Source organism: Mandrillus leucophaeus, unplaced genomic scaffold (genome assembly GCF_000951045.1).
Source record: "Mandrillus leucophaeus isolate KB7577 unplaced genomic scaffold, Mleu.le_1.0 Scaffold153, whole genome shotgun sequence".
NCBI classification, from domain to species: domain Eukaryota; kingdom Metazoa; phylum Chordata; class Mammalia; order Primates; family Cercopithecidae; genus Mandrillus; species Mandrillus leucophaeus.
Window position 1 is genome coordinate 1,174,171 of NW_012101510.1, and position 10,955 is coordinate 1,185,125.

A 10,955-nucleotide genomic window follows, 5' to 3' on the forward strand; every position below is an offset into this window, starting at 1 on the left:
GTCCAACTCTGGCTTTCCCGTGCAAGGCCTCTGGGTGGGGTCTGCTTAGGATGTGTGCTTCTGGATGGGGTGTGGAGACGCCAAGCGTGTGTGCCCACCTGGAGGCTTGCTGGGCACAGCTGGAGTTTGTAGAGAGCACAGATCTCTCCTTGCCTTTGCTTCTGCCTTCCCAGGTGGGATCTCCACCACACACCCTTTAGCCCTCCTGCACTATGTCTGCAGCCAACACCCATCCCCTGTTGTGTCAAAGCAAGCCTCTCCTGTCCTTGCAGCTTTCCCCCGACCCCAGGCACACAGCTCCACTTGCACCATTCATGAGGAAAGCCAGTGCTCCTGGGGACCCTGAGGACCCTGCAGAAGAAGCCAAGAAAACAGGGGTTCTTGGTTCAGCCTGGAGGCTGTGTGGCCTCTGGCATGTGGCCTGCCCTCTCTGACTCACAGTCTGCAGCTACCAAATGAGGTAGTGTGGTGGGGCCTCCTAGTTTGGAGAGCACTGAATAAAAAGCACATCAGCAGGGCCCATGAGGGGTCCTGCGTGTGTAAGCAGCAGTCAGAGAACTTGTGTTTTAATTTGTGTTACATCCCTCCGAAAGGGACTGGATAAATGGGCCTGGTTGTACCTTTTCCAGTGCGTTCTCGCCAGCTGGGTGTGGCTGAGGAAGGAGATGGAGCCAGAGTGTCTGTCTAGATCCCCGTGTTGAGCTCCTACCTGTGGTTTGGGGAGCGGGGACTCTGTGGATGGTAAAATAAAGCAATGCATCACATTTGTTGAGACCTCACAGGCCAGACACTGCTCAGTGTTCTTTGTGCTCATGCAGCTTTTTAAATTGAGATATAATTCACCTATCTTAGGATTCACTCTCTTAAAGTATACAGTTTGGTGAGTTTTAGCATATTTACAATGTTGTGCAACCATCTCCACTGTCTAATTCTAGAACATTTTAGTCACCCACGAAAGAAACCCCATACCTGCTGGCTGTCTCTCCTTATTTCCTTTCCTCCAGTCCCTAGCAACCGCTAATCTGCTTTCTGTGCTGTGGATTTGCCTATTCTAGACCATTTGTGTAAGTGGAATTCTGTAATATGTGGGCTTTTGTGTCTGGCTTCTTTGACTTAGCATCATGTTTTCGGGGTTCCTCGGTGTTATATGTTAGTGCTTCATCCCTTTTTCTGGCTGAATAATGTTCCCTTATGTGGATCCATCAAACTTTGTTCATCCATTCGTCTGTCCGTGGATATTTGGGCTGTTAACCACCTTTTGGCAAGTGTGAATAATACTGCTATGAACATTCATGTGCAAGTTTTTGAGCCCCTGTTTTCCATTTTCTTGGGTGTGTATACAGAGGGGTGAAATTGCTGGCCCTGGTAACTCTGCCTTCAACTTTCCGAGGAACTGCCAGACTTTTCCAAGGTGGCAGCACAGTTTTACATCCCTGTGCTGGGTTTTACTGATTGCATTATCTCGTCAGTCCTCACATCAGAGTCATGAGGTTTAGGTAGAATTGTCATCACTCTCACTTTTCAAATCGGAGAGTTTGAACTGAAAGGGTTTCTGCACGCAGCCACACAGCCAGTCAGTTGATCATTCTTTGGCCAGAGCTGGCTTTGATCACAAAAGCAGTCTCTTCTCAGGCCCTGTTTTGTGTCTTCAGCATGAGGCTTTTTGACTGTGTTGTTCATGTCCTATTTCCTGGCTCCTGGCACACATTGACGCTTACATATTTGTTGAATAAAATGTCATTTTTTCCTGATCTTGGTGGCTTGATCAGTAGCTTGCAGGAGACAGCATGTCTTAGGGGATCCTGTACTCTCCAGTTTCTCACACTCCTGCCAGGGCCTGTGTGCTCTCCACCCTGGATGCTGCAGAATCCCCACCAGCCTCTGACTCTCAAGCAGCCACAGATGCACTGCAGTGGGAATAGCGTTATGACCTCTGCAGAGCAGAGGCAACGTCTGTTTCCAGCAAGTGCTTGCTGTTAACTTGACCTGTTCTCTCTTCTGGGTTGAAGGCCGCTGATGACCTGCCCTCTTTTTTCTCCTCTAGGCAAAGCCCATTTATGGCGGTTGGCTGCTCCTGGCTCCAGATGGGACTGACTTTGACAACCCGGTGCACCGGTCTCGGGTAAGCGCATCAGAGCCAACTCTCGGGGTGGGACGAACCAGAGAAGGGACTCATCTAAGGGTGAACTGGAGAGTGGAAGAGGGAGATGGAGAGTTGAACAGTGGATCCTGGGATGTCAGGATCAGCAGGGCTTCCCCATTTGGCGCACTTGTATGTTGTACAGAAAAGGTCTCAGTTATACGTAGTTACGTGTAGTGCTCCCTTCAGAATGAGGAGCTCTCTTGTGGGTGTTGCCTGTTTTATGGGTCAGCTTGACTGTAGGAACAGTCAAATGGAAGAGGCAAAAGAGTGGTTAAAGGTTTGCGTTATGCCGAGCAACTCCCAGTTCCTTCCATGCCAAGGCCTTCCCCTATAGTACCTCTCTTCCTCGTGAGCCAGGGGTTCAGCACACTAGCACTAGTGAAGGGTTGGGGGCCCAGAGGCCTTGGCTTACCTCTTGCACAGGGCGGGGCCCCGCTAGAGCTGGTACCACCATTGGCCTGACCTGTGGTTTGTTTCTCTGCCAGGAAGCCCCTCTGTATTTGACTCCAGTTACAAAACTCTCCTTCTTCACAAACTAAAGTGCTGCCGCTCGCACCCTATAAATTGCTTCTACTCAGCCCCCTCCGTCCCTGGGAGGTCCTTTTCCTCTTCTTAGTTTCTACTGCCCACCCCTTCCCCACCCTGAATATTACACTTTGGAGTAGGGACCTTGGGCTGTGTATTCTGGTCCCACAGGCCTTGCATTGTGTCTCTGGTCTTTGGGATTTCTTCTATAATGGGTTTTGATTTCAAAGGCAGCACATAAGGCCCTTGGAAATGTTCCTAGGAAACATGTTCAGGTGGCCTCCTCTACACACCCAGCATAGACTAGCCCTCTACAGGGCCTCTTTGCAAGGCCCTTTGAGTCCCTGTTCATGCCACCCACACAGGAGGACTCAGGAATAACTGGTCCAGCTGGACTGCAGTTTCCAGGGAGTAGTTCCCTTTCCTATTTTATATTGAAGTTGTACACAATTGCCATTTCCAGCCTCTGACAGGAGTCATTATTATAAATGAGAACCCTGACCCAAAGCAGAGAGATGTGCTTTTATAGTCAGTTCTTGTGGCCTTACTGCCAGTTAAACTTTGAGTATTGTTGGGCCCTCCCCTCCCCTCCTGTTACAAAACTCTCCTTCCTCACAAACTTTCTTACAGTGCTACCGCTCCTTTCCTTCCCTTTCCCTTTCCCTTTCCTTTTTTGGAGACAGAGTCTTGCTCTGTCGCCCAGGCTGGAGTGCAGTGGCGTGATCTTGATTCAGTGCAGTCTCGACCTCTCAGGTTTGTGTGATCCTCTTACCTCAGCCTCCTGAGTAGCTGGGATTACAGGCATGCATCACCATGCCTAGCTAATTTTTGTGTTTTTTGTAGAGACAGGCTTTCAGCATGCTGCCCAGGCTGGGTTGGGCTTGTTGAAATGTTGAAAATAGGTCATGGACCCTTGTGATGATTTGGGCCTGGGAGCTGTGCCTGTCATTCATGACCTGGGCCAGCAGACTCGCATTATGGACAAAGCCCTTCTCCCCACACAGAGGAAGACATATACCTCATAGTCCTTTTCATTTCAGCTCCTGGTGGCATCTGACCACTGTGGGCATTTCCCAGTGGTCTGGCTTTTGGAGGGAGAGTAGAGCGGGGGACGCTCTGTGCCATTTGATCACTCCTTGGATATTGGAGTTATTTCCACTGGTCTTGCTGCTCCTCTGTTTTGATTTTCATTAGCTCATTTCACCTCAGTGAATTCTGGAGCCTGGCTGTTTTCATGCCTCCTCTTTGCCAGTGGATCATCAGAACAACCCTTTTTGTAGCAGTTTCCCAGATTTTCTTCAGAAGTGGTGAATCCGTGCCTTGGCATTCCTGGATTATTCCATGTCATGTCAGATCATTCATCAAATAAATATTGACACATATCATGTGATGCATTCTGTGCTGGGCACCATCAGGAGTACAAAAAGGTAACCACACATTGTTTCTGCTCCTGAGGAGCTTCCAAATGTTTTTAAAAAAAAAAAAAAGCTTCTTGTTAAGCCTCAATCACTCATGTGATTTGGGCCTTTCTCCCAGCCCAGCCCTGGCTGATGAATCAACATTCTTATACCTCGGGTCCCTCTTTTCCTGCCACCTGCCCCAGAAGTGGAATCTGTGGAGCCACCTTCCTTAGATACGGGCTTGTCAGACACGGGAACTCCAGAAGCCAAGCTCTGGGGCCAGGACCCAGATCCTCCTAACTACCCTCCTTGTGCTCCGTTGCAGAAATGGCAGCGACGGTTCTTCATCCTTTACGAGCACGGCCTCTTGCGCTACGCCCTGGATGAGATGGTAAGTGTTATCTTTGCCTACTCCCTGTCCCCAGCCTTCACCAAGTCCCTCCATTACAGTGCCCTTGCGTTGTTGTGTGAGAGCACAGCAGCTGTGTGCTCTCACTTGTGTCTGTTTGGGAGTGTGGAATGTTTTGAAGAATTTGTGGCACCTGCTGGAGACAGCTTTAAAAACCCAGACCTTTGGTTTGAAGCATCATCTTCTGTGGTCTTGAATGAGAGGAAGAAGTAAGGGAGGAAGTCATTTCTGTTCAAGGCTAATAGTGTGGACTTGGCTGGAGCACTCCTGGTTAGGGAAAAGCGGGGGCAAAGTCCTGGGTCACAGTGAGGACGTTTGCAGGCTGTGGACCTGTGGGTGTGGGGCGGGGGCTGGCCCTGGGGCTGGCACATGTCCTCACGTGCCTAGTCCTGGGGCTGCCTGTCAGTTCTGAGACTGTAATTGGTTTTGCTTGTCTCATTTGAGCTTGGCATAGTTTTCTGAGCTGACTTCAGAGGCCTCCTGGTCACAGGGTCAGCGTTCTTCTGGTCACTAAACCAGGCAGACAGGCTCCTTCCTGCTCCCCACCTCCCTGGTTTTCCACCTACTAACTGGGCTGGATGAGTGTTTGCTGCTGTTGCCCCAGAGGCCAAACCTGAAAATCAACTAGGTGGAATTTCTGGCTTTTCTTTTTCTACCCATTTTATCTCCTGACTTTTTCTGTAAAGGAGATTAGTCTCTCCTAATTAATCTAAAGCAGGACTGCATTCCAAACTTTGTAAAGGGTTGAAGATGGGAGATTTGATTGCCTTTTCCAGTTCCACTTGGTGGGTGAATGTTTGTATGCACATATGTGCAGCATTGTAAAATTGGGACTGTCCTGGGAAGTCTGGTCTCACTATGAAATAGGCGGCCCCTGCCTATCCTACCCAGAGTTCGTTTCTTTGCTGCAGGGGCGAGACAGACTCTGGAAGTATGAGTGGAGATAACTGTGCCCTCTAGGGACCTTCCAGACTGCGGGAGGCGGTGGGGGGGGCGCCTGGGATTTTTGGGTAGTCGTTACAGCTCACATGTGCAAAGACCAGAAGTGGGTGTGTTTGTACTCCAGTCCTAACCTTTGTGATGTGATACTTTTTCTACTTTTGTTTCTGGGGTGAATTAAGAGGATGATACTGTAATCCTGTATCAACTGTCACCTCGCTGGTTCCTTCTTAAAAAGAGTTGTCTTCCTTTTCATTCTTTCTGGTGAGCATATTTGTACATCATGATTAGAGCATAGGGGGTTTTTGCTGTGGGAACATCTGTGCTCCAGGGTAGTGGATTAGAGGTGAGCACCGATGGTGGACTTGGCTGGAAGTAGGAGCAGGGAGACAATGCATTTGGACACTCCATTCCTTTGAGGCAAGAAAGCAGACCTGGAGGATAGACTTCACACTTCTTGTTCTCCTGGCTTAGCCCTTACACAGGGAGTAGCCCTGGAGTCAGCTGGGCTCCTGCAGCTGTGAGGTTTACCTTGCCTCCCTGTGGCTGGCTGACTGGCTAAGTCCTGCAGTTGACTCAACAGTATCAGAGGAGCCTCAAGAGGTCACTGGATTACATTCAGGCTGGGCTGGGTCATGAACCATCCCAAAAAAACAGAGCTCCCTGCACTGTTTCCTTGGGGACTGATCATTTCAGTCAGGAAATCTTTCTTTAGGTCTAACTAAAGTCAAGCAAAATCCGTTATTCCCTCTGGCTCAGTTGCACAAGCACAAAGAGAGTAGCTCCTGGGGACGCCTTGGTGCTGGCACAAGTGCAGAGCACATGCTGCCTCCCAGGCGTGGCTTCTGGATAATTGAGGCCGCCTAGCCAGGAGCACCGACACTGGTTTCCCAGCAACCTGGATATGAGTTGCGTATTATTTCATGGAGTGCTCAGGCAGAGGTGGGACTGTGCCAGGGATATGGAGAAAGAAAGAAGCCCCAGGGAAAACTTGGACTGAGCGAGGGCATGGGGGCAGGCCCAGAGCTGGGAGTTTTGGGCCATGTGCTGCTTTCTGGCAGATAACCTGGGAGCTGGAGAGACTGACCCAGTGAGCCCATTAGTAAATACTGCTCTGCCTAGTCGAGGCCGTGGAGGGGTTTCCCTGTTGTATCTGGAAGGTCACAGGAGAAGGTTGCAAGGAGGCAGTTGGGTAAAAGCCAGGTGGGAGGAGGCAGAGGCTGGAAGGATTTCTCCAGCACCCAGTGCTCTGCATCAGGGTTTGTTCCTCAGAGCCACTCCCCAAGGTGAGCAGACAGCCCGTGGCCCAGGAGCTCCAGTTTAATGGTCAGCCACCCTGAGCTGAGAGTCCCACCCAAAACAGGCTGGCAGGATCCTGAGACCTGGAGCAGGAAAACTCCATTTCAGGCAGGTTCATGTGTGGGTGAACTCAAGCCAAGCTGGAAGCTTCCTTTGTGAGTGCCTGGAAATAGACCAGTGGTCCTCAGCATTGTGCCTCCCAGGGCCACTGGCCATGTCTGGAGTCATCCTTGATTGTCACAACTGGGGCAGGGCTGCTGCTGGCATCTAGTGGGTGGAGGCCAGGGATGCTGCTGAATCTCCTCCACTGAACAGCCCCCAGAACAAAGAAGGCTCCAGCCCAAAATGTCCACAGTGTCAAGGCCAAGAAACTGAGCAATTTTGACAAGGGTTTATTTAAATTCTTATTTATTTTTAAAAATGAAAATGTAAATGTGATTTGCTATTAGCTCTGCTCTTAAACAGCGCAGGGCTCACCTGTCAGATTTCCTGGGAGTGAGGGGGATGATGGCGCAGAGTCAGCTTGCTGATGGTGCAGTGCCAGTCGTGGAATGGGGTGGGCCTGTTTCTGATCTGGAGAGGTCTGTGGGGTGCTCCTGCACACCAGGCAAACCACAGGGCCTGCAGAACTGCTTGTGTGTGTGTGTGTGTGTGTGTGTGTGTGTGTGTATACCAGGGAAGACATAGGTGGCACTCCCTGCATGGTGCCCTCAGACCACGATGTTGCAAAGCAAGCCCTACCTCAGCATTTGTCTTCAAAAGCAGCAGCTCTGAGCAGCCCCTGGCCACCTCTGACCCTCCCAGGCTCACATAATAAACTGTAGCATTTTATGGCTGGTCTGTGCCCTCCACACTCAGTCACCGTCTGTTTCGAATTGTTGCTGACATTTATACAGTGTTACCGTTTGATTTCATTTGAGTGTTATCTTGCCAACTAGACTGACTTCTTGTTGTTGTTGTTGTTGTTGTGGATGGGCCCCTGATAATTCTTGGTGTTTCTCCCCGTTTAGTCTAGCATGGGGTTTGGGCGGCACAAATCTAGCCAGGTGTTCGGTAAATGTTTGTGGAGTTGAACTACCAACTTTGTAAATGCCTTGCTGCATAATTTCTGCTCGCAGCTTGAAAACCTTAAGACAGAGGGTAGGTAGGAAAAGAGAGAAGATAGGATAAGGGGTGTTCCTCGGAGGGAGATTACGGATGTAGTGACCCTTAGGGATTACTCAGCAGAAGGGAGAAAACCTCCCAAGAGCTCCAGAGAACCGGGATGGGGAAAATTCAGTTACCTCAGCCTCACTGTGTTGGGACCTGGAGAGGAAGATGGACATCAGGAGGTCACACCGTGCAGGAGGAGGAGGAAGGCAGCAGTCCCTGGATCTGGGGACAGTGGCTTCAGGAAGCCCTTTCTGCTCGGGGACTTCTGCAGGGGCTGGGGCTGCTGGACCTCATCCAGTTCCGGAGGCTGACCATTGCCTCTCCAGGCAGCCCTGAGATGGGACTTACTTTGGGGAATCGCTTTTCCTTTTTTGGGAAATTTCTTTCTCGATACACCCACGTACCCTGTAACTGGTGGGTGTGGAAGAGAGGCAAATTTCCCGAAAAAGGAAAAGAAATTTTTCAAATGCAGGCTGAGGTGAGATGGGGTCCAGGCTGCCTCACAGACAAGTAAGAGCCTGAGAGGTTTGGCTGGGCCCCTGTTTTTTTCAGGAGTGGATGAAGCAATAATCTAGAAACCTGGATTGCTGCCTCTGTCCTCTACCTTTGTTTCTCTGCCTATAAAATGCTGCCCATGATTTTACCTAATTCTGCCACTGAGTTTTTGGGGACTGATGTCAGGCTGAGGTGTGGATGTCACCAGATGTCACTAGAAGGCTCTTGGGAAGAGCTCCAGGTCTAGAAGGAGAATGGGAGCTCCGGGAGCTTGGGGTGGAGCAGGCCAGGCCATGAGGCTTTGGGATTCTCACAGGCCTGCTCTCCAAGGCAAAAAGCTCATCAAATGCTTTGTTAGAATGTTTTTAACTGTGGTAAGTACACAGGAAGTTCACCATCTTAATCGTTTTTAAGTGTGCAGTTCAGCGGCATTAAGTACATTCACATTGTTGCACAACCACCACCACCGTCCCTCTCCAGGACCCTTTTTGACTTGCTAACTGAACTGTGCACCCATTGAACTATAACTCCCTTCCCCAGCCCCTGGAAACCCCCATGCTACTCTCTGGCTCTGAATTTGACTCCTCCAGCGCCTCACATAAATGGGATCGTGCAGTGTTTGTCCTTTGTGACTGGCGTATTTCACTCAGCGTAAGGTCCTGAAAGATCATCTGGGTTGGTGTCAGAATTTCCTTCCTCCTGATTATGGTAGGTCTAATGCTTTTGGACCGTGTCTGCTGACCCCGAGCCTCTCACACATGGAAGCCATAGAGAGACTGAGGCCACCTTCTGTGGCAGGCATGGTGCTGAGGGCCGGCCTCCATGGTGTGGAGCTCTGCTCCGTCCTAGCCTGGAGAGTCCTTGAGCGTCGCGAGAGATGAGAGCTGCCTGACTGCAGGGGCCATGCTAAGGACTCAGCTCAGCTCATATCCTCAGACATAGTAGAGAAAACACTTTTAGCTCTTGGATATGTGCCTTTTTCAGGGACAATCTGGGAATTTGTCAGTTCCATAAGATGTGAAGATCCAGCCTGATAAATTAATTTGGGGTGCCTGTGTACTTCTGTATAAAGTAAATAGGCTTGGTCCAAAGGATCTTCAGAGCATTCCAAGTGCAGACAGATTAGGATTCTGGCTTCTTTTGAGTTTGCTTCCTATAGGAGAGGTCCAGGAGGTTGCCTTGTTCTTGGGACCTCTGCTCACCTCGCTCTTGACAAATTTCTGCTACTTTTGGTAGTGTTAAAGCCATGAGCAGCCCAAAGTTGCCTGGACCTGTGAGAGCCTAGGAGGAGGGGCATTACCACTGAGCCCTGCTGTCTTTAGGATCTGTCATTTGAGGTTTCTCCCTTTTCTGCAGCTAATCGCCCAGTTCCCGTTGCTCCCCAAGCCATTTCTTTTGCAGATGTTGCCCTGCATCAGAATCTGCGGGGCAAGGCTGGGAAACCAGTTTAAATAACCACTCTATGTGGTTTTTTGTTTGTTTTTGTTTTTTGTTTTTGTTTTTGAGACGGACCCTCACTCTGTCACCAGAGAGACAGGGGCGTGGTCTTGGCTCACTGCAACCTCCGTCTCCCAGGTTCAAGTGATTCTCCTGCCTCAGACTCCCGAGTAGCTGAAACTACAGGTGCATGCCACTACGCCCGGCTAATTTTTTGTATTTTTAGTAGAGACAGGATTTCATTGTGTTAGCCAGGATGGTCTCAATCTCCTGACCTGGTGATCCGCCCGCCTCGGCCTCCCAAAGTCCATGTGATTTCTAACCACTCCATTTGATAATCGCTGCTTCAAGCTCTGACTTTGTTTCCTCTAGTTCAGAGCTTTCCCAGGCAGGCGAGAGGAACCATCTGCTCCTCCTTGGTGCTGAGGCACCTCTCGGGTATCTGATTCTTTGGGAACCATAGTGGCTGCTGTGTCCGTAACAGAGCAGTTGAGAGGACACTAGGCCATAGAAGGCCCTTTCTGTGGTGAAGCTCATACCTTTCAGTACCCATATAAGCATATGCGGACTAAATCCCTAGCAGAACCATGATGTGTAGGCTCTTAAAGGCGGTGGGTGGTTGGGGAGGCAGAGAAGTCTTCTGGGAGGAGAAAGGTGGCACTTGTCTGCCTTCCCACTCATCACAGAGATTCGGGAGGAGCCATGTGCCCAGCCGGGGCTCCTTGCTGGCACTTTCTGCCCATTTCTGTCCTACTCCTCACAATGGTAGATACTATGTCCATTTCACAATTGAAAAGACTGAGCTCAGCCCACAGAGATTGTGAGGTGTCTGAACTAGTGAGTGACAGACCTTGATGTGTAAGCAAGGCAGACTCCTGTTGAGAGAGGAATGGTGTCTTTCCTTCCCCAAGTGATCTTGTCCTTGACATTCAGAGAGGCCGCTCCACCAGCACCTGTTGCTTCATGCGGGCGGGAAATAGGGCTTGCTGGAGGCCAGGCAGGGCTCTCAGCATCCTTCCTAACCCTCTGGCTTGTCTGTTGCTGCAGACTGACCCAACTACAGTAGTTGACCTGTGTCTTTATTAATGCGATTGAACCAAGCTAGTGGCAGGCCTGCAACCTTGTAGGGTCCACCTGCCTTTTTTACAACATGGGC

The 10,955-nt window shown here is 50.2% G+C and overlaps 1 protein-coding gene across 1 annotated transcript in view; it reads left to right on the plus strand.

Annotated features, from left to right (window-relative positions):
* The first annotated feature begins 2,050 nt into the window (after window positions 1–2,050).
* The window catches only part of MPRIP (myosin phosphatase Rho interacting protein), a 113,775-nt gene continuing 104,870 nt past the window's right edge, over window positions 2,051–10,955 (plus strand). Inside the window, exons 1-2 of the mRNA XM_011975297.1 lie at window positions 2,051–2,122; window positions 4,394–4,459. Of these exons, the coding sequence (XP_011830687.1) occupies window positions 4,457–4,459 (3 nt within the window). The 5' untranslated portion in view covers window positions 2,051–2,122; window positions 4,394–4,456. The remainder of the gene's footprint in view (window positions 2,123–4,393; window positions 4,460–10,955) is intronic.